The sequence below is a fragment of the Eubalaena glacialis genome, chromosome 19 (assembly GCF_028564815.1).
Source record: "Eubalaena glacialis isolate mEubGla1 chromosome 19, mEubGla1.1.hap2.+ XY, whole genome shotgun sequence".
Taxonomy (NCBI): Eukaryota; Metazoa; Chordata; class Mammalia; order Artiodactyla; family Balaenidae; genus Eubalaena; species Eubalaena glacialis.
This window is the reverse complement of record NC_083734.1, coordinates 16,402,471-16,427,082: the sequence shown is the minus strand read 5'-3', so window position 1 is coordinate 16,427,082 and position 24,612 is coordinate 16,402,471. Positions and strand designations below refer to the sequence as shown.

The window sequence follows — 24,612 nt, the reverse complement described above, 5'->3', positions numbered from 1 at the left end:
GAGAAACCCTTATCTACTGTGGTCTTGAAGGGCTGTTTTTATGTGGGAACATCCTTGTGTAGCCTGTGTGAGTCTGATATTTTTGGTGCAAGGACTGTTTTAATATGGATGCCTGCCACGTCTTTCTTCAGTGTGTGGTGGCTTTTTTCCTCTTGATAGGAGGTGTGATTGGTGTTGTGGTGAGCAGATATCCTGCACTGGATGTTGAGTGGGGCCTCTTATTTGCTCTATAATTGTCACAGCCCTTTCGGGGGTAAGGTCTGCTCCCCAGTTGTTGTAGTAGAAGCCTCCAGATCGGTTTCTGAGCTGTGATGTGAGGTAGGTGGTACTGGAGCACCTCCGCTGGGAGAGGAGCCACTGAGTATTCCTCTACAGGAGCTGTCCACCAGGAAGTGCACTCTGTGGTGTTGCCTGTCACATTATGTGCACTCACAAAGTACGCTGTTGTTGGCACTACCTTCGGCCCTGCCTCAGTCAAGGGAATGCAGGCAGTCAGCCTGGATATCCCTCAGGCTCTGTGCTCACAAAGCCAGTAGGGCAGATCTACTGAAGTCAGGCACCTGGACATTCCACGGGGGCTACAGAATCAGCCCAGGTCCTGGCCCTGCCTCTGCATGCCTGTGCCCGCAAAGCCTGTAGCTGCTAACGCCGGACCACCCCAGCCTTGGAAGCAACAGTAATCCACTGCGATGTCCCGCAGGCACAGAGCTTACAAAGCTGCCAGTAGCCATGTAAATCCACCAGTCTCACAGCCCCTGAGGGTAGGCTCAGATTTCAGCCCCACTTCCGCATGTGGACAGCCCACCAGCACAGAGGTGGTAGAGGTGGAGCCACATTGACTGTGAGCTCAGGTGAGCTCGTGGAGAATGAGGCTGCTATGATGGGGCCCCGCCCCTCCCTTTACATGTGTGTTTAACTATGTGGCTTCTGTTGTGGCCCCAGGCTCTATCCTGCGCACACCCCCGGTTGCAGCCCAGAGCACCCTCCAGCTCCTTCCGGCTGTCTCCACACAGCCAACCCCAGCCCTTTCCCCAGGTCTGTCCACTGAAGCCCAAGTTGCAGCACTCAGCCCCTGCACGCACTAGCAGATGTGCATCTCGGGCTGGGAAGTGCAGCGAGGTGGCCAGGACCATCTGTGCTGGTTTCTCTCTGTTCTGCCTCCCACAGTCTGGTTGCTGCACTCTCCTCTGAGCCTGTGAAGCTCCTTATCTGTCCCAGCTGATCTCCCAACCAGTGAAAGGGGTTCCCAGACTGAGGGAACCTTCCTCTTTCATAGCTCCCTCACAGGGGCACAGGTCCCATCCTGATTCCTTTTTTTTTTTTTTTTTCCTTCATTCTACTCTGTTACGTGGTGCTCTTTCTTGCAGCTTTAGTTGTATTAGATCTTCTGCCAGTGTTCAGTAGGTATTCTGTGAGAATTCTTCCACATGTAGATGTATTTCTGATGTATTTGTGGCAGGAGGTGTGCTCCATGTCCTTCTCTTCTGCCGTCTTTATCTCGAGAAGCAGCTTTCTTAATGTCCAAGAAAGAAGTTAGGAGTAAGGAAATGAGGAAGGCTAGAAATAACCCTGTTGTGTGTTGGATTGGAATTGGAGGTATCAGTAGGAACTCCTCACTCACTCTCTCTCTCTCTCTCTCTCTCATGCACACACACACACACAGATATACACGTATTTATAAAGATTAAAAATTCCTTTTATTAAATGTAGAAGGACTAAGGGAAATAATTGTTGCAGCCAAGATCCATTAGTAGATGCTAAAATTAGTAGGTTAAAGTTTGAGATGAAACAGGATATATGCATAATCTCAAGTATAGCCCCAAAGATATTTATTAATTAAAATGGAAAAATCAAGGCATATACCTGGCAGAGACTGTCTTAACCAAGTGATCAAGGTTAGTATCACCAGAAACGTCGACATCATTTATCTCCTTTCTGACATGACACTAAGAAGGACACATCATTCCTGTGGCATTCTCATTTAAAAATCCATAAACAATATAATTATGAGGAAATATCAGGTAAACTCAAATTAAGGAACATTATACAAAATAACCTGTACTCTTCAAAAGTGTCAAAGACATGAAATACAAGGAAAGATTTAAGAACTTTTGCAAATTTGGAGGAAAGAAAGGCAACATGATAACCAAATATTTTTGCAATGTAGGATCCCAGAATAGAGAAAGGTTATTAGTGGACTTCCCTGGTGACGCAGTGGTTAAGAATCTGCCTGCCAGTGCAGGGTACACGGGTTCAATCCCTGGTCCGGGAAGATTCCACATGCCGTGGAGCAACTAAGCCCATGCACCACAACTACTGAGCCTGCACGCCCTAGAGCCCGTGTGCCGCAACGACTGAGCCCACGTGCCGCAACTGCTGAAGCCCGTGCTCCGCAACAAGAGAAGCCACCACAATGAGAAGCCCGCGCACCGCAATGAAGAGTAGCCCCCACTCGCCGCAACTAGAGAAAGCCCGTGCACAGCAATGAAGACCCAATGCAGAGAAAGAAAAACAAAGGTTATTAGTGAAAAAATTGGTGAAATTCAAATAAAGCCTATAGTTTAGTTAGTAGTTAATAATTTTACCAGTGTTAATTTCTTAGTTTTGATAATTTTATTATGCAAGATATTAACATTAGACAAAAGCTGGGTGAAAGGTATATGGTAACTCTCTGTACTATATTTGCAACGTTTCCCTAAATCTAAAATAATTTCAAAGAAAAAAAATTTTTTTAACTCACTAGTAACCCGAAAGGGACTTTTTCCCAAAAAGTGGGGAGGATGTAAGTTTCTGTTGACTCTTTTTTTTTTTTTTACTTCAGAAAAATAATATACACTTTAGAAATTAAAATTTCCAGGAAATAAAATTGGTAAAGGAATATGTTGTATTATTTTAAAAACTGTAACTTTAAGATTGAGCCAGTGATATACTATTCTGAAGTCATAAAACATCTCTAAGTATTCCTTTCTTAATCTATAGGGGAAAATGCCACTCATTTATTTCTTCTTTGTATAAAAATTGTTCTTTTTCCCCTCAAACAGCAAGTGTTATACAGATGTTTAATATTTTGGCAGTATTATGGATTTATTCTTTTTTTATGGGCACCTTAGGAATGAAACTACAATTTATTCATAAATTAATAAATTTAGTAATTTATTAATAATACAATATTATTTCTCTTGAGAAAATATGGTTCAAATTCTTAACAATTTGAGCTTTTGGTTTATACCCCAATTATAAATTGGAGACAAAAATAATAAAAACTCCATCTATAATTTCACTACCCACGTACAGCTACTGTTAACATTTAGGTATATAACTTGTAGAATTTTGTGTACACATGTGTATGTGTGTGTTTCATGTTGCTCACGTTTGTTTAATTTCTGGATTGGACACAAAATAGAGAAGAGGGACCCAGGATATAGATATTTTAGAAACAACCCTTTTTCTATTTTACAGTTTTGTCTGAGTTTATGCTTATACCTTTCCTCTCCAAATACACTAATATAGAGAAATATAGAAAAAGGAAAAATATACATAGAATCTTAGAAATGGGCTCAATAAAAGAACCCCATTGAGAAAATCCCTGAAAAATAGCCATTCAATATGCTGGTAGGATTTTTTTAAATTGATTTTATTTAGTTTAATTCATATATAATAAATATACAGATATTAAATATATAGTTTGATGAAATTAGATAAATTATACAACCAACAGTTCAACATATAAAATGGTGATAGTTGTAGGAATGGACATGAAGAGATAGAGGATGGAATGATTCTTGTTTGAATATACCTCTTTGGATAATAAATACTTGATATACTTAAAAATTAAAATTAATATGTATGGGGGGAGGGTTGTCACTGACATCAAAGGCAAACAGGAACAATGAACCCAACTGTATTTCAGACATAACTACATTGAGGGGAAAAATAGAACTAATATGAGTAACTTTTGTACATAGTATTTTAACTGTATACTCTCAGTCTGGTTGGGAGAGGGAAACTGTAGGCAAATCTTGAACACTTCTTAATAGACTTGTTTCATATTTGTATGGGTATGACGGATCTGAAACTATATGTTAAAGGATTGAGCAGGAATTCCTTGGTGGTCCAGTGGTTAGGACTGGGTGTTTTCACTGCCGTGGCTGGGGCTCAATCCCTGGTCGGGGAACTAAAATCCTGCAAGCCACGTGGTGTGGCCAAAAAAAATAAAGAAGAAGGACTGAGTAATGAATAATGTTGATGTTGTTTGGGGTCAGGATCCTAACTGTGAAAATATAGAAAGAAATATGGAAGTGGGAAAGGTAAGGAAGAACCCTGTGGGATTGATTGGATAGGAATTAACAGTGTTAATATGAAATAATTATATCTCATATATGTGTGTGTGCATCTCCTAGCTCCATCTGCTGCAAGATTCTATTTGTAATGACACCCAGTAGTAATGAGCACACTTAGCACTCAGATCTTGAATTTAATTCCTAACTAAAAGGAACAAGAACTTATTGGAGGAATGTCTCATTTTGTTGCGGGGGCAGGGAACATAAATGATAAGCCTTAGAAGACCTTGTGCCAGAAAGTTAAAAAGTGCTTTAAAGAAAGAAAAAAAGAAATGGAGCCTGTCAAAAAGACATTGGAGCCAGCTTGGAGGGGCTCCCACTGGCCAAATCTGGAACAATTTGAACATCAGTATAAAGATAGTAATGGATTATAACCCATTTAATAAAATAGGACTTCATAATTTCCATGATAGATGATGGATGGATGGATGAAAAGGGGGGTCTTTTCCTTATAATAGAATGCCTGACTGATAAATGTGAAGGGAATGGTAGAGGTGGGGGGAGGAAATGAGCATTCTGTAATCATCATAGTGAAGATTGTTTTGGGCTATTATCTTCAATGTTTGCTAAATCTAAGGGAAAATTTTGATGAGCAGGATGTTTACATGGTTTTAAAGTATCTCTCCGCAGATTGCTTGTTAGATACAAGGTAGGAAACAGTAACTTTAACTATACACATTGGAAAAACACAGACAACACCTTTAGTGGGTGATGAAAATTGGTAACACCAATGAGGAGTGGACACATTGTATACCTCCAGATATGATACCCTGGGAAGGACACAATATCACTCTTATAGTATTCTTGCCAGGTGTGTATAATCAGAATCTAATCTTGAAGAAATGTCAGACAAGCACAAATTTAGTTACATTCTCTAAAATACCACTGTGTATTCTTCAAAAATGTCAGTATCATGAAAGACAAAAGAGGGGTTATGGAATTGTTCTAGATTAGAGGCGACTAAGTAAGCACAATATGTGTTCCTGAAGGGAGGGAAAAACATGTTTGTGAACATTAAATATTTTTACTTTTTGCTTTTTAAAAACATGAATAAGCAAAAGTCGTATTTCCTTTTAACTTGGTCATTTAATTTTAATCATCATTACTAGTACATTTGGATTTTAATAGTCACGTTTTAGTTTAATTTAGTATTTTAAAATAATAGATTTGCAGATTTCACAGTTAGTACAGTGTTTTCCCCTATATTCTTCATCTAGTTCCCCTAATGTTAATATGTTACATAATCATGGTACATTTATCAAAACTAAGAAATCAACATTGATAGGAGACTAGTAACTAAACTATGTACTATATTCTGTGTACTAAATTTTGCCAGTTTTTCCACTGTTTCTTCTCTGTTCTAGAATCTAATCCAGGATACTTCATTGCATTTAGTGTACCCACTTTTAAATTAAGCTTTGTCTTAGGCCAATTAAAAGTGTAGCTGTTTAATGGAAAACAGTGAAATTAGGTCCTTACCTCATACTATAGAAGAATTAACTCAAAATGGATCAAAACCTCAATGTCACAGTTAAAACTATAAAACTCTTAGAAGAAAACATAGGGGTAAATCTGCATGTCTTTAGTTTTGGCAGAGCATTCTCAGATGTGACACCAAAAGCATGAGCAATAAAAGAAAAAAATAAATTGACCTTAATCAAAAATAAAAACTTCTGTGCTTCAAAGTAGTGAAAAGACAACCTACAGAATAGGAGAAAAAATTTTGTAAATCATATATCTGATAAGGGACTTGTGCCTAGAATATGTAAAGAACTCTTATAACTCAATCAAAAGACAACCCAATTTAAAAATGGGCAAAGGATCTGAATTGACATTTCTCAAAGAAAGATGTACAAATGGCTAAGGAGCACATGAAAAGATTAAATCATTAGTCATGAATCTTGAAAAAAGCCAGTCACAAAAGACCACATATTACATAGTTCCATTTATATGAAATGTCCAGTATGGTCAAGTCTCTAGAGACACGGAAAAGTAGATTAGTTGTTGCTTAGGGCCGAATGGGTTTTTTTTTTTAATGAAGAAAAGAATTTTATTGTAAAATACACATAAAATTTACTGTTTGACCATTTCTAAGTGAACAATTTGGAGTTTCTTTTTGAGGTGATGAAAGTCCTAAAATTGACTGTAATGATGGTTGCATATATCTGTGAATGTTCTAAATGCCACTGAATTGTACACATTAAAATGGGTGAATTGTATGGCATGTAAATCATATCTCAGCTCTTATAAAAGAACGCAGTATATCTGTTTAGACATGATTAAAATAAAGAGGTTCATAGATAGATAAGCAGAGAAAATTTTGGAAAAATAAATTTATATTCAAGCAGGACGTCTGTGGACAGATCCGCTTCACCCATTACAATAAGTGGTGCCAGTTTCCTAACCAGTACACCGGTAATTGAAATTGGAATGTGATTAAGTTTCCCAGGGCCCACTTAACTGTCTTTTTTTTTTTTTCCCCAAGCCACTCTATTGAGATAAAATTTACATATGTGCTGTCTTTTTTAACAAGTTTTAAAGTATAAATTACATACCATAAGTTCACCAATTTTATGCCTACATTTCAATGGTTGTCAGTAAATATAGAGTTTTGCAGCCATCACCATAATCTAATTTAGAACATTTTATCTTTGGGAACTCATTAAAAATCTGAATTGAAGATGAGTTCTTCCAACAGATGATTTGAGGTGGTTCTGACACTTTTAGTGAACCCATTTAAAATATTTTGCAGCTAGTCTCATGTGCCTTCTTAATATATAATCATTTTTTTAACACATGGAAGTTTGGCTTTTCTAGTTAACTGTCGTGTTTCTGTTACATTTTTATTACCTTTTTTCAGAATTACCTCAACAGTGTTAAGTAATAATTGTGATAGCATTTTAGCAGTCTTAAGCCTGATTAGCAGTAGTTTACAGTAGAGGTGATTTATCATGTTAAGGAATTACCTTTTTAATTTGTGTTTCCTAAGAGTTTGGCCTTCTTTGCAATTGAATACATTTAGAGTTGGGCACTTCTGCATTTTCAGGATTTATTGAGCATTTATAAGTATATATATATGTGTGTGTGTGTGTGTGTGTGTATATTTATTTATTTGTTTGTTTGTTCCCCCTTTAACTTTTAAAAATTATGGTAAATTATGAGATTTTTTTTCTAGTATTAGAATATTTTGCATTTCTGTAATTTTATCCAAATGAAAGATTACATATATTAGTGTATTTTATCCAAATTAAAAATTATTTTAATGCTCTATAATATTTTAAAATTTTTATTTAGAGTTTTCTTGTCTATATTTACAAGTGAAATTGATACCTAACTTGCTATTTTGTGCTGTTTGTGAGGTTTTAGTTATTGGGTTATACTGCCTTCTTCAAATTAATGGGCTAGCTTTCCTTTTTTTCCCCCCTTATATCCTGGAAAGTTCACCTGGTAAAACTATTTTCCACTGAAGAGTATTTTATATTTGTTTATTTGTTTGTTTAATATTTGTTTATTGGGCTGCATTGGGTCTTCGTGTGGCAAGTGAGATCTTTGTTGCTGTGTGTGGGATCTTTGTTGCAGCATGTGGGATCTTTAGTTGTGGCATGCAAGATCTTTAGTTGCGGCATGTGAACTCTTAGTTGCGGCATGTGGGATCTAGTTCCCTGACCAAGGATCAAACCCAGGCCCCCTGCACTGGGAGCTCGGAGCCACTGGAGCGCTGGGGAAGTCCCTATGTTTTGTTTTGTTTTTTTGCGGCTTGCGGAATCTTAGTTCCCTGACCAGGGATTGAACCCGTGCCCTCGGCAGTGAAAGCCGGGGTCCTCACCACTGGACTGCCAGGGAATTCCCCACTCAAGAGTATTTTAAAGACAATTCATTGGTGTTCTTTTCAGTCTGCCACCATTGTTTGTTTTACTTACATTTTCTTCTTTAGATCAGTTTTAGTAATTTATTCCTTCCAGAAAATTGTCCATTTCATTGAGATTTCAAAATTGATTAGCATAGGCTTGTATATACTAGTCTTGTTTTGTTTCTCTGTTACAGTGCTATTCAAATTTCTGTTTTTTCCTCTTAACTAGATCTCTCAAAGATAAACCCTGCTTTAGATTTCTTTCCAAAGTACCAGTTCCTGGATGGTTTGATAAGTTTCACTATATGGTTATTGGGTTTTTTTTGTTTTTAATGTTCTTTAAAGGCAGTTTTGATGTTCCTTTTGACATGGTAGCTCATAAATGCTTTTATTCTCAAAGAAATTATTGCCCAGATTTAATCTGTTAATTTTTACAATAGTTCTTTCTTTGTTTTTTTAGGCACGAGATGTGCGCACCAATGAAGTGGTGGCTATCAAGAAAATGTCTTATAGTGGAAAGCAGTCCACTGAGGTAGGTGAAATATTTATATTCTTCTTGACATGTTAGAAAAACACATACTGTTTTTAATTGAGGGTAGCTGGGAATTTTTTCAAAAAAGTGTAGCATACCTAAAAGTATACGAATATTAAGAATATATCTCAGTGTATTTTCTTTCACAAACTGAGTGTACCCGTTTAACTTGTACCTAGAGCCATAAACAGCATATTACTGGCATTCCAAAAGCCCACCTGTCCCCCTGCTTTTAATTTTTTAACTGTGGTGTAATATATTACTTTATCTTTATCATAGAAGGCTCATCAGTTTCTAAAAGAGTAAACTAGAATAAGATGCATTTAACAGTAAATTATATTGGATGTAATTTTTTTAATGATTCCGACATTAAGGGCTGATTTAAACAAACTTTAATCAGCAGACAATATATATCTAGTCTGAAAAATTTTTAAAAATACAATTATTGATACTACACTGAGTATACTTTAGTTCACTAATATTGTGAGTAGTTTTTTTTAGTATATTTATTTTGTTTAATTGCATAAATTTATTTTATGAAATATAGTCTACTTTTAAAAACTAGGATCTGTCAGTCTTTAATTTTTCAATGTAATTATTTTTAATTGTGGTAAAATACACATAACAAATTTACCATCATAACCATTTTCAAGTATGTACTTCAGTGGCTTTAAGGACATTCACATTGTTTTGCATCCATCACCACCATTCATGTCCAGAACTCTTTTCATCTTGAAAAACTGCAATTCTTTACCCATTAAACAATTACTCCCCACTCCCTCCTCCCCTCAGCCCCTGGATATCACTCTTCTATTTTCTGTCTCTATGAATTTGACTACTTTAACTATCTCATGTAAGTGAAATCATGCAGTATTTGTCCTTTTGTGACTGCCTTATTTCACTTTACATAATGTCCTCAGAGTTCATCCATGTTGTGGTATGTGTCAAAATTTCCATCCTTTTTAAGGCTAATATTCCTCTGTGTGTGTGTGTGTGTGTGTGTGTGTAAAACACTACATTTTATTTATCCATCCATTCATCTGTCAGTGGATGCTTAGGTTCCTACTGTCTCTTGGTTATTGTGAATAATGCTGCTATAAACATGGGTTACACAAATATTTTTTTGAGTCCTTAGTCTCAGTACTTTAGGTATATGCCCAGAGTTGGAATTGCTGGATCAGTCTTTAATTTTTAAAGATTTTGGTTGTCTACTTTTTTGGAATCTCTTTATTTTATGATAAATCTTGTTTTTGTAATGATCATACTATGAATATGATAACACTATTATGATTATATCACTGTTCCATCATTTTGATACCTAAAAAACTCAGTTTCTTACAGGATTACTCTCATTTATATTCTATTCTGTAGCACAACTTCAGAACTAGCTTTCATAGGCAAACTTGTACTGTGTTGGAGTCTGTTCGATTAGTCACACCTAGAACAAAAAGTTTCATTTAGGGCATTATCTTTTCACAGCTAATATTAACGTCTTTCATGAAATTTTTTTACATTGAAAAATGCAGGGTTTTGTTTTGTTTTGAAAGTTTCAGATATCATTCAAAATTGAAATTTAAAGGCCATGAAACATTTTCTGAGTTTAGCATCTTATATCTTACACATTTTATATAAAACACTGTGAACATATTTTGCTGTATTTTGTTGAGGGCTTGTGAAATAACATCGGTGATATATGGATCTTACATTCTAGTACAAAACATTTTTTAAAGTTTCCTATTATGCCAGTTTCCCTGCTTTTAGAAATATGGCCCAAGTCAGTGGTAAAGGTTGAAAAAACTAAAACAAGAACAAAAAATAGATTCCTCATTCTCACCCCACAGCTGCTAAGCCTCTAGAGTCTCTGGGTGTAGACACGGTAACCAGTATTTTTAGAGTTCGCTGGTTGCTTCTTAAGAGTAACTATGTTTAGGACATGGCCTAAGTGTCTAAGGTTGTCATGGAGTAGCTTATGGCTGAAGGTTTATCTGTATTTCCTGGTAGGTGTCATTGAGGAATGCTCTTAGTAAAATATGTAGGGAAATGTTTTCATACTGTTTTTTTTTTTCTGTGAACTTTCCCATATAATAACTAATTGTTCTCTAGCATTTTATTTTAGGAAGTGTGCACTTACGGGTTTAAATCTTCGTTTGAATTTAAAAAGCAAACAAAACCTTAACGTTTGGTAGAACACATAAGCCAAAAACACAATAGATGAACTTTATGGTATGTAAATTATACATCAAAAAGCTGCAAATAAGAAGGGAAGATGAACTTTTGAAGAAAAATCACTAAATATGGTATATAGTTTTCATCGGCATGTTTGGTGTGTGGTTGTAAAATTTTAATAAGACTCATTGATGATAAGTTTTACCAAACTAAAATTTGTCCTACCGTGAATGAAATAATTTTATAAATTATGTAATTGAGTTATAAACTATATGAACATAACTTTTTAATTTATTATTTTGATATTTACATATTACAAATGAAGTTTAATGTTCTGAATAACCCTTCTTAATCTGATAACTTTTTTCTTATATAACTTTCTCAGGAAAAGCAGCTGTTCATAATTTTTTCCTTCATTCGTTTTTTTTCTCCCCATAGAAATGGCAGGATATTATTAAGGAAGTCAAGTTTCTACAAAGAATAAAACATCCCAACAGTATAGAATACAAAGGCTGCTATTTACGTGAGCACACAGCATGGGTAGGTATATGCTTCCCCCTTGCTGTAATTTTAGTTGGTTTCTGTTTAGAGTTAATTATTTCAAGAATGTCTCAAAATGGTTGTGTAAGGCCATGCAGAAACACCTTGAAATGTTAGTTCATTCTGAGAGGGAGAGCAGCTTTTCCTAGAACTCCTAGGCAGGAGAGGGAATGTATGTTTTACGAGTTTACTGCAGAGATTTAGCTGACATTTATGTATATTTTTTGTACTCATTTTTTAAGGTAAATGGTGACTAGGGTTTGTTTTACTTCAAACACTCTTCTTGATCTCCTTGGTGAATTTATTTTATCTCAGGTAGAATCTTTTTAATAATATATTACATGGTACATGGTAAAATGTTCTCTGACATTTTTTAGTAGTATCATTCTTCAAATGGTTTATCAAACATCGTGAAAGCAATCCTGTTACTTGAGGATGAAATCTAGCCTATCTTTGACATAAACATATTATAATCTATTTAACCACAAAGATCTTGGTGAAGTCCTGATGAGTCCTGGTGAAATTTGAACTGATTATGATTCCTTGGCTGAATAATACTAACGCTAGAGAATTGAGACACTTTGTTATAAGAAGTGGTGATTAATTTTGCCCCGTTGTTACCGCTGAGGTGACACGGTAGTAATACCGTAGCATTGTGGGCATAACTGTATCTTTTAAGAGAGAGGCTAAATTTTCTTTAAATGGGAATGATCCCTTATTTTGAATAATTAATAAGTCACAGCTAATTATCATCTTAGTACCCTAAACCTAGATTTGTAATGTTTGGTGCATTTTTATCCAGTTTAATTTTGGTGGTGATGGCGGTACTCCTAAATACAAGGCTGTGGTTAAAGAAAAAACAGTGACATTGGGGAGATTACCTCTCTGTCTCTCATGTTTCTCCATTTGTAAAATAAGGATAGTAATAGGGCCTACCTCATAAGGTGGTTGTGAGGATTAAATTAGGTTTTTTTTTTTTAATATTTATTTATTTATTTGGTTGCACTGGGTCTTAGTTTTGGCAGGTGGGCTCCTTAGTTGTGGCTCACGGGCTCCTCAGTTGTGGCTGGCAGGCTCCTTAGTTGTGGCATGCAAACTCTTAGCTGCTGCATGCATGTGGGATCTAGTTCCCTGACCAGGGATCGAACCCGGGCCCCCTGCATTGGGAGCGCGGAGTCCCAACCACTGCGCCACCAGGGAAGTCCCTTAATTAGCTTTAATATATATATAGTATCTGGCACATAGAAGGTGCTCTGTGTTTGCTTTAACTGTAACCTAAGCTTTGTATATATAGTTCCAAAGGACAGTTTTTTGCTTCCTAGCAATTACTAAAGTATTGCTTTAGTACTATAGGTTAATAGTAACAGAATATGTATATTCCTTTATAATTTTAGTAGTAGTTATATATGAAATACACATCTTATACAAATGATTATATGTTGGTATTGTAAAAGATCAATGTATCATTAGCTTAACTTTACATATGCACTTAATAAATTACTAGATACATAAATACTCATTTTTTAAGGTAAATGGTGACTAGGGTTTGTTTTACTTCAAACTGTCTTCTTGATCTCCTTGGTGAATTTATTTTATCTCAAGTAGAATCTTTTTAATAATATATTTTAATGCTTATATAATTTTTCTTCCCATGTAGCTTGTAATGGAATATTGTTTAGGATCTGCTTCAGATTTACTAGAAGGTAGGTTTCCTTTAATCATTAAGAAAAAATAGTATTAGCAAAATAAAATGACTATTCAATAAGAGGTTTCTTAAATAATGTACAAATTTTCCAGAAAGAATAAAAATCTTAACCTTTCTATATTCTCTGCATAGTATGCACTCATTAAATGTTATGTAATAGCATAAAAAAGGTGATTTTTCTCTCATTCTGACTTAAGTTTTTTTGGATTCTTTGTCATTCAGCTTAATCTGTTCCTTCTGTTCAGAATGAAGATATTAGAATAAAGGGAGAACTTTTATTACTTTTGTTTTTGTAATCACCAAATAATTGCTTAATGTTGTTAGCTTAGAGGAAAATTGGCTGTGGACTATATACTTTAACAGCTAGGCACAACTGTATACTAGTTGTAAAGTTCAATAGCATTATTTTATTATCTTTGGAAGGAAATCCCGTCTTGCTAAATGTTAGTTTTTAAAAATTGCCCTATATATTAGGTATGTATTTTTAAACAAAAATGTTCTTTATAATAAATATTTTCAAATAACTTTTTTATTTTAAGTTCACAAAAAGCCGTTACAAGAAGTGGAAATAGCAGCAATTACGCATGGTGCTCTCCAGGGATTAGCCTACTTACATTCTCATACCATGATCCATAGGTAAGCACTTTGAAAATTATTATATATTAACAAGCAAATGACTTGTTACATTATTAACTTATTAACCCTGAAAGTTTTGTTGGTTATAGCCAAATAAAACCATTTCTTATAAACTCAGGTTTTTTAGATTGTCCATGTTGAAAAGTACATACTAGTACACTTGATCTCTTTGTTTAGGATAATTTTTATCTTTGTCTACACATGTTGCTGGATTTTCCGAAGTTCAGGCATACCTCATTTTGTTATGCTTTGCTTTATTGCACTTCACAGATACCTCGTTTTTTACAAATTTAAGGTTTGTGGCAACCCTGTGTCAAGCAGGACTCTAGGTGCCGTTTTTCCAACAGCATTTGCTCACTTTGTGTTTCTGTCACATTTTGGTAATTCTCACAGTATTTCAAACTTTTTCATCATTTTATTTGTTATGGTGATCTGTGATCATTGATCTTTGATGTTACCATTATGATTGTTTTGCCATTTATTAGCAGTAAAATATTTTAAAATTAAGGTATGTACATTGTTTTTTTAGAGATAATGCTACTGCACACTTAGTAGCCTACAGTATAGTGTAAACATAACTTTTATATGCACTGAGAAACCAAAAGATTCATATGACTTGCTTTATTGTGTATTGTTTGTTAGGGTAGTCTGGAATCAAACCTGTAGTATCTCTTAGGAATGCCTGTATGTGCACTTTATAGATTTGTGCACATTTAATTGAAATTAATTGTAGAATCATTTAATTTGGGGAATAGAAAAGACATTAGGGATTACATAGTCTTACTTTTTTCATTTTACCAGTGAAGAAACTGATGCCCCAATTTGTGACTAATTTCCCAAAGTTTACAAAGCCAGGTGCATTTAGACTAGAACTAAACCTAGATCTTCTGTCTTCCTGGTAACTGATAATGCCAGATTTATTCCACTGATTCCATGATATGGATAAATAAAAGATACTTAATACTTTTTATGCTCTGAGTATTAATCCTTGATGATCCTTGATAATGAATAGTAAGATTAAGCCATTCTATAATGCATTTTTAGCATTGGTATTGGTTTTACCTGTTTTAGAAGGAAATCAGCATTTTTTAATTATATATGTGAATCAGGCAATACATGTTAAACTATATAGTAGAGTCAATTGTGAGTTAATATGATTTTTTTTTTTTTAAGATGAGGGTTGTAAGGTCCAAGAGAAATTTACATACTAGTAAGTAAGTGAATAGAAGATTTAGGATTATAACCTAAGGTCTTCGCACTGCACAGCTTGTGGGATCTTAGTTCCCTGACCAGGGATTGAACCCAGGCCCAAGGCAGTAAAAGCGCTGCCAGGGAATTCCCTAAAGTGCCTCTTCATTTTTAAAAAACAAATGGAAGGAAAATAGATTAATTTAGTGTTATGTCCATTACAATAGTAAGAATTGACAAGTGCTTGGGAACTTAGTTTTTCTGTTTTTGAAAGGTTAAGTGTATGTTATGGTGCCCGTTGGACATACAGTCCCATTTTATAAATATCCATAATTTTCTGGGATCATGGATATTACATTATCCATATGTTTGTTTTCATTTCATATCCTAAGGGTGGAAATGATATGAATAATCCTTTTTTAAAAATTGGGGGCATGAAATTCTTTTTTTTTTTTTTTTTTTTTTACATTAAGTAGGTTACTCAGAAATCTTAAAATTGTGAAGGAGTGGTCCGCTATTTAAATTTAATTTTTAAAACCATTATTTGTACCAATAAACAGGACCTCCAATGTAGACTATACACTTTAATTACCTGATTTTCTGTCTTGTTTTTACTGCTATTTTGCCTTCTCTTTTACAAAGATGTTACTATATATGAATTCTGTATTTTTTGTATTCTAATTTGGATCTTAATTCTCATCCCAATTGAGAGATTATCCTAGGACTTAATTATTTTGATTTCTCCTTCTCTGTTTTACAAATTTTTATTTGATTTTTATCATTTTTTTACACACCCAGTGAAGGAAAGAGAAATAATTTTCTGTGTTCCTTAAACCCAGAGATATCAAAGCAGGAAATATCCTTCTGACAGAGCCAGGCCAGGTGAAACTTGCTGACTTTGGATCCGCTTCCATGGCATCTCCTGCCAATTCTTTTGTGGGAACGCCATATTGGTAAGAATAATCTTATCTGGATTTGATCTTCATAATTGATATTGTGTGTGGTTGTGTGTTTTTAAGATGTCTTTTTCCTGAAAATATAATGTTATTTTGGACATTTTAACTTTAAGCATTATAGTTAGTTTCAAATATAGATTGGGAGTGCTCCCCTTACACCCCCCATTTTTAAAATTTGTCCCCCCTACATTTTCCTTCCTATGATTATCTGCATCATATATTGAGTGTGGGAGTGGAAACATTCAATAAAAATTCAAGTGGGGAAAAGATAGAAATGCTAAGTGGAAATGTGTGTGTTTTCTTTAGATTTATATTTACTATATATCATTGATCTTCAGACTAGGAGTACCTAAAGACTGGTAGTGGACTTGGAGTTCTCTGGGGTTTTTTGTTTTTATTTGTTATTATGGAGAATTTCAAATATACATAACACTAGACAAAAGTATAATGAACCCTACGTATCATTCATTCAGCCCAGCAACTTTATCACCATGGCTAGTCCTGCCCTATGCACTCACCTCTCCCTTTCTTCCTCTCCCCTCAGTTATTTGAAACATTCTGGACATCATCTAATTTTATCCATAAATAATTCGTTATTCATGTCAGCAAGTTTGAAGGGAATAATTTTCCAGATCTTCAACTTTCAAATGTATCCTCTTTCTCTGTGTATGCTGAGAGCTGTGTCTTAGGCCCACTACATCATCTTTCTCACCTGCCTTTCAAATCTCCCTTCTCCTGCCTCATAAAAGAAAGGCTTCTAACCCACCCTGAATATTACAGTGATGCATTGCTCTGGGGTGTAAAAGCCTCAAAGCAACACCAGAGGAACAATTTGAGAAGATGTAGCATCTGTCAGATATATTGAAGAGGCAGGACAAAACTCTTGGCAAGTCCTTGTACCTTTCCAGTCATCTCCCTTCCATTCCTTTTACCCTTTGCTTTTTCTTTCTCCCCAATTATCTTCCTTCTCTTCTTTTTTTCTAGTGTAGAATTCATAACTGACATGGTTGTCGTGGGGACACATTAACATGTTATTTGCATTGAACTCAGACTTTTTTCTGGTAGAAGGTGATTCTGATTTGACTGATATGACCATGAAGACTGATTTTGCTAACTAGATTATAGGGCAGTGTTTTTAATAAATTGAATGAACTAATTCTGCAACTCCAAGTTTTTAATATCTTTAAAGCACATACACAATATACATACATACACTATGCATTATATCCTTTGCAACTATTAAATTTATAAAATTTACATATCAACTCAAAAGTGTGCAAGGGATACATAGTTTTTATAAATTCATTGAAGGTAAATAAATGAATAAAAAATTTGAAGACCACTGCTCTAGATGACCAAAAATTTCTATCTAAAACCCTAGTTTAGATAGAGTCCCCCCCATAAAAAAGGGTTCTGTGAGTGAATAATATTTTTCAGTGCTTCCCCTCTTTAGATATTAATGATGAATATTAGATATTAAAAAGGCCCTCGAAAGTTCTGCAATAAAAAAACAAATTACTTGTTTAACTTTTCTTAACTTGATAATTTCTCAGACTTCCTTCAGCATCTTAAAGAACACATTGACAATTGAAAGTTTACAATAAAGTAAACATATTGGTTAATTTGTATATAGTGTATTTGGAGCACAGGAACTGGGTTCATATTTATATGTCTTTACACAAACGCACATGTGCACACACACACACACACACAGGGATACCTGGTAATAATCTTATTGAAGCAGTCAGCAACTGTTCTAAGTACCTATCTGTGCTTAATACCAAATACATATGAAGTATAAGGTAAAGTATCATCAAGAACCACAGACTCTAGTTGAAGACATGAATTAGTGTTTCATTTTTTGTAGGCTTTTTTGGGGGTTTTTTGTTTTGTTTTTTGTGTTTTTTTGGCTGTGCTGAGTGGCATGTGGGATCTCCCCAACCAGGGATCGAACCTGCCACCCCCCCTGCAATGAATGGAAGCGTGGAGTCTTAACCACTGGACTGCCAGGGAAGTCCTGCGTTTCATTTTATCACCAAGACACCTGTCGTTGGTTGGTTATAAAGTTGATAATTTTGTGATTGTTTTAGTTGTGAGCTGCCCTAGCCACTTTTGTCATGGGACACTATTCTAATTTGAAAGAAAGACTGACAAGCTATGGTTATTCAACGTTGGATATTGTGATAGGTACTTTCTGAAATAAATGGAGTGAGTTTGTCATTTCAAGGGAAACAACTGATGGTATTCAATGCCAATGGTAAAATTCCATCTTTCAAGCAAAAATTAGATGGGATCCTGAGACCAAAATGTTTGAGAATCACTGGCCTAAAGGCTATACAATATTAGAATTTGCAGACTTGAACAGATGCAGAATACAGTCCTGCTCTAGGGAATCCTTCCTTTAGGATGCTGTTATATGATCATGACACATGGTGAGAATGAGTCACACTATATATGCAAAGGTAAATATTTACCTCACAACCTGTAATACATTTATTTCATATTATAAAAATTCTTAATGTCCAGATATATTGCCTGGAATTCACACCAGGTGTTCTCCATGTAGATAGTCATTACATTTTAAAAGAATAGCATACTTTTTTTTAACTTTAATTTAAATGACATTTTATTTTTTAGGATGGCCCCAGAAGTAATTTTAGCCATGGATGAAGGACAGTATGATGGAAAAGTAGATGTATGGTCTCTTGGTATAACGTGTATTGAACTAGGTAAGCATGTTCTTTATTACTATGTAGTAAATTTTGATCAAAGTTTTACCTCAATTTCTATACCAAATTATAGCTTTTTATTTTTTATGTTGGTTACTAAGGGGAGCAGTATGTTTATTACATAGTTTTCATTTTGGTTATCTGGTAATTTTTATATATATTAGCTTAGGTATGTTGTATTTGCTCTGTTAAATTAGGTCTAAAATAATTTCCACTATAGTATTAATTAAGTTTGAGGTATCTATGTCTTATTATTAATGAGTATTTGTTAAACACTTGGAATATATATGTGATTACTAGATTTACCATCTATAGATGGTCTCTAAAGCATTTATGAGTTACTTACCTTTGCCTAGGATACTTATTACTTTGAGTTAGATTTGAGAATTAGCTGTCAGGCTGCATACATAACTGTAGTAGTTTGATTTTATGCACACATTTTATTCTGTTGCCCATAAATGGAACTATGCTTAAAGCAGCGGACCACCATAACTTTACTAACATTCCCAATGTAAGTGAGCCAGGTGGGTAATTGAACTGTCACTGTAACTGAAGATGATGGCCATCTTCTTGCTCTTGATTCCCCAGGCTTCCCCCCACAAGCCCAATATCCTTTTCTTTTTTTCCTTCTTATAAGAACATTCCATTAAACTTTATTTAAAAATAAGAGTATTTAATTGAACCATTCTAGGAGTGACCAAGGATTGAAAACAACACATTAAAGTAAAAATCCATGTGTAATTTTGACAAATCATATTTATTTTAAAGTTTGATAACAGCAGTAAACAGAGATTTGGCGATTACCATAATGCCATTCTCCTCTGATCTCTTCATCTCAGTTTGAGGTTTGCAAAATGTTTCTTCCATTTGAAAGTATCCTTAAGTGTCTTAAATTCTTTTTCTCTTGATTCTTCTTCCTACTGGTAGATCCTAATTACTTTCTTAAGAAACCTGGGTATAAATGTAAAAAAGCTGGTTAATATATTCTGCCCATGGGTTATTTTTACACTCTTATGCTAGCTGATGCATATATGTGCCCCTTGGTGATAGCGAAATTGCATTAATGGTCCTGTTAGATATCATTGATATATTTTAATGTTTTTATCTGATTAGAAAGTATTCATTGGCTAATTGTACTGCTCAGAAAGAAATCTCTCTAAACTCTGCAGTTTCTGTGAAATGGTCTCTTTTTTCCAGACTTTTCTAGCTTCTTTTTATTATAGTTCATAAGATAGAATTACTTCACAGTGAGAGTTTTTATGCTTATAATAAAGCAACTTCAGAAGATGTGACTGCCTTTGGATAATTTCAAATGAGTGAGATGTCTTAAAGAAATTCTTAGAGTTTTAGGCATACATTAGGCATCTTCAACTTTTATAAATAGTCTTTCATAATCACTTTAAAAATTTTTACTTACAAATGTTTTGAATTATGAAGTTGTTCTAAGTTCAGGAACTATATTTTAAGCCTGCTTTGGGTTCCAAGGGAAAGGTCTAGAGGAGCACAAGCAAATAAAACTGTCTGCATTGGTAGAAATGTTCTGTGTCTGCATGCCTTTTGAGCACTTGAAATGTGGCTAATGTAACTGAGGAACTGAACTTAAAATTGTATTTTTCTTTTTTTTTCTTTTAATATTTATTTATTTGGTTGTGCCGGGTCTTAGTTGCGGCATGCAGGATCCTTGTTTCCGCGTGCGGGATCTTCGTGGCGGCACGCAGAATCTTTAGTTGTGGCATGCGGTATCTTTAGTTGTGGCATGCAGGATCTTTTAGTTCTGGCATGCGGAAACTAGTTCCCTGACCAGGGATCAAACCCTGGCCCCCTGCATTGGGAGCGCCGAGTCTTAACCACTGGACCACCAGGGAAGTCCCTTAAAATTGTATTTCATTTAAATAAGTTTATATATAAATAGTCACATGTGGCTAGGGGGTACCCTGTTAGACAGTACAGGTCTATAGGCATGCAAATTAGATTTGTAGTCTTGGGAACTAAATCTGTTACATGCTTTTACTTTAAAATAGTCGAAGATAGTGAATTAAAGCAAACTATTTTCTCATAGCTTGGTTATGTCTTATGACCAAGAAATCTTAAAGTGCAGGATTTTCCATAGGTGAGTTTATATGTTTGATTACAGTTAATCTGATGGAAAAGATCCCTAGTTTGTTGTTTTCAGGAATGATTGTACAATCGTGTTTATAAAAATAAATTTACCACTTTTTTCTGATTATAAAAGTATATATTGAGGATGTAAAATTTCAGAACTTTAAAAGGAGTAAAAGGAAAATAAATCAAAATAAATATAACTACAGTAATTTGTTAATGGATACACAGGATAGAAAGATGTAAACTGTGACATCAAAAACATAAATCAGTGGCGCACCTTGCAGCTATGGCGGCGGTGCGGTGGTGCTGTCCAGTCAGCCGCTGGTGGTGGTGGCGACTTCCTCTCAGGAAGTCCGGTCTCCACCTCCTGCTCCCACCACGCTTGCTCAGTGGCGGCAGAGGCAGCGGTTGTCCCTGCCTCTCTGCCTCCTCCACCTCGGCCTATCCACCAGCTGGCGTTGGCGGGGAGGGGGACGGTAGTTGTAGATGGCCACCCCTGCCTCAGAGAAGATACCACATTGAGTGAGAAAAGAATGAACTTTTTACAGATACCTTTTGTAAAAGGCTTGTAAGGAATAGTGCCATAATTTGAATCACAATGGATTTCACATTATGAGGTGAATGGGAGTGAAGTATTGGACAAAAATAGATTTTTTAATCTCTGCATCATGGTTTTTAGCTCCTCAGTTGTTGCACAGTCTCACTGTTTGGGGAAAGTTCATGCTAAAAAACTGAAGCAGTTAATGGGTGAATATGATCAAATTTCTCCACCAAGTTCTCAACCTGATAAGCAGAATCCCTTGTCAACCTAATGAAGGATTCAAAGAAGACATCTGACTCTTTTCAAGATGAACTTGAAGATTATATCAAAGTGCAGAAAGCCAGAGGCTTAGAGCCAAAAACTTGTTTCAGAAAGACGAGAGAGGATTATTTGGAAACCTGTGGATACAAAGAAGAGGTTGATTCTAGACCCAGGTGTAGAATGTTTGATCAAAGACTCCGTGAACCCGTCCAGACCTACCGAAGACCATGCAATATTTCACAAGCAGTGGAGAAGCGGTTACCTCAGTGACTACCAGCTCATGACAGTAGGCTGAGACTGGACTCCCTGAACTACTGTCAATTCACCAGGGACTGTTTCTCAGGAAAACCAGTATCCCTGAACTTTAGTCAACAAGAGTAAAACTGTAGCTCATACAGTGTAGAATCTGGAGTTTACAGACACCTCTCCTCAGAAAACAGTACCAGTGCCCATCAAGCTAGTTATAAACAGATACATCAGAAGAGAAAAAGACACCCAGAGGAAGGCCGGGAAAAACCAGAGGAGGAGTGGCCCAAGCATAAGAGGAAGAAAGCTTATGAGGAAATAGATTTAGACAAACACAAGAGCGTCCAAAAAAACAAAACAGAGGTGGAAACAGTCAGAGTCAGTACAGAAAAGCTTAAGAACGGAAAGGAGAAAAAAAGCTGAGGTGTAGCCTCTAAGAAAGAGGAACATAAGTGTAGAAAAGAGAAAAAGGAACAAGGGAAAGAAAGGACAGAAGAGGAGATGCTTTGGGACCAGTCTGTCCTTGGATTTTGAAGCTCTTGCATTGGTTCTCCTGAGGTTAAACTAAAAAAATAGTTAAGGAGCTTGGTTTTATGATGTCCATGTTCATATCGCTCTTTTCATGTGAACAGGTACAAAGGCTAAGTGAACAGAAAACATTTAGTGTGCTTGCTCTCCAAAATGGAAATTACTTTTCCTCTCTTCTAAAATCATTACTACATTTTTCTTATACATAATGTAATTTCCCTTAATGAGGGTGGCTCTGCTTTTATTCATCAAATTGCTGTGATGGTGGAAGTATTTTTCCCTTGGGAGATCATTTATTTTAAATTGGAGGATTAATAGGCTTTATAGAATCTATTTCTTGATTGGGTGTTAGTTTGGGGTGGGTGTTTTTATATTCATTAGTTTTCTCTGTGAAGCAGTTTAGATTGATTTTTTTTTTTCCTTCATTAGATCTAACTTGCAGTATATTTTCTAGATTGGAAAGTGGAAAATGACATACATTATAATAAACTTAAGTTACATACAGTTTTAAACGTTTCAAAAAGTCTTGATGTAAAATCAGTTTATATTCTGGAAATGTTTATAATAAAGTTCTAATTTCTACCAAAAAAACCCATAAATCAAAACCAACAAACAAAAGATAAAACATGGGGGTGGGGAGTAAAAATGTAGAGCTTTTTTTAAACTTAAGTTGTTATCAACTTAAAATAGACTATTATAAATATGTTGTTTTATATATTTTGTAAGCTTCATATCAATCGCAAAGCAAAACCTATAGTAGATACACAAAAGATATAGAGAAAGGAATCCAAACGTAACACTAAAGATAGTCATCAATTCACAAAGGAAGAGAGTGAGAGAAGAAGAAAGGAACAAAGGAATTACGAAACAGCCAGAAACTGATTAACAAAATGGCAGTGAGTACATATATTTATCAATAATTACTTTAATTGTAAGTGAACTAAATTCTCCAATCAAAAGAAATGGAATGACTAAATGGATTAAAAAACAAAACCCATCTGTATGTTGCCTACAAGAGAGTCACTTCAGATATAAGGACACATAGAGACTGAAAGTGAGGAATGGAAAAAGATAGTCCATATAAATGGAAACCAAAAGAAAGCTAGGGTAGCTATAGTTTTATCAGACAAAATAGACTTTAAAACAAAGACTGTAATAAAAGACAAAGAAGGGCATTACATAATGATTAAAGAAGTCAGTTCAGCAAGAGGATATACCTTTTGTAAATATTTATGCACCCAACATAAGATCACCTAAATATATAAAATAATATAAACAGACCTAAAGGGAGAAATCGACAGCAATACAATAATAGTAGGGGACTTTAATACCCCACGTTCATCAGTGACTAGATCACAGACGAAAAGTCAATATGCAACATTGGCCTTAAATGACACATTAAACCAAATGGACTTAACAGACACACACAGAACATTTCATCTCAAAGCAACAGAATACACATATTTCTTAAGTGCACAGGGAATGTTCTCCAGGATAGATCTTCTGTTAGGCCACAAAACAAGTCTTAATAAATTTAAGAAGATTAAAATCACATCAAACTTCTTTCCCAACCACAATCGTATGAAACTTGAAATCAGTTATAAGAAGAAAACTAGAACATTCACAGATATATGGAGATTAAACAAAACAGTACTGAACACTCAATGGGTCAAAGAAAAAATCGAAAAATATCTCAAGACAAATGAAAATACCTGGGACTTCCCTGGTGGTCCAGTGGTAAAGAATCCACTTTCCAATGCAGGGGACGTGGGTAAGATCCCTGGGCAGGAAGATCCCACATGCTGCGAAGCAACTAAGCCCATGCACCACAACTACTGAGCCTGTGTTCTAGAGCCCGTGAGCCACAACTACTGAGCCCACCTGCCACAACTGCTGAAGCCCGTGTGCCTAGAGCCTGTGCTCCGCAACAAGAGAAGCCACCGCAGTGAGAAGCCTGCACACCACAATGAAGAGTAGCCCCCGCTCGCCGCAACTAGAGAGAAAAGCCCATACGCAGCAATGAAGACCCAACGCAGCCAAAAAATTTAAAAAAAAAAATTTTTTTTTTAATTATTAAAATCACATCAAACTTCCTTTCCAACCACAGTCGTATGAAACTTGAAATCAATTATAAGGAGAAAACTGGAATATTCACAGATATATGGAGAGTAAACACGATGGTACTGAGCACTCAGTGGGTCAAAGAAGAAATCAAAAAACATCTCAAGACAAATGAAAATAGAAATACAACATACTAAAACATATGGGATGCAGCAGGGACTTCCCTGGTG

The 24,612-nt window shown here is 35.3% G+C and overlaps 1 protein-coding gene and 1 pseudogene across 1 annotated transcript in view; both read left to right on the top strand.

The window, feature by feature from the left end:
• Positions 1-24,612, top strand: part of TAOK1 (TAO kinase 1) — a 147,345-nt gene that overhangs the window by 77,847 nt on the left and 44,886 nt on the right. Inside the window, exons 3-8 of the mRNA XM_061174806.1 lie at positions 8,651-8,722; positions 11,327-11,428; positions 13,086-13,131; positions 13,673-13,769; positions 15,797-15,910; positions 18,551-18,642. Of these exons, the coding sequence (XP_061030789.1) occupies positions 8,651-8,722; positions 11,327-11,428; positions 13,086-13,131; positions 13,673-13,769; positions 15,797-15,910; positions 18,551-18,642 (523 nt within the window). The remainder of the gene's footprint in view (positions 1-8,650; positions 8,723-11,326; positions 11,429-13,085; positions 13,132-13,672; positions 13,770-15,796; positions 15,911-18,550; positions 18,643-24,612) is intronic.
• Positions 21,503-22,380, top strand: LOC133080432 (lysine-rich coiled-coil protein 1-like; annotated as a pseudogene).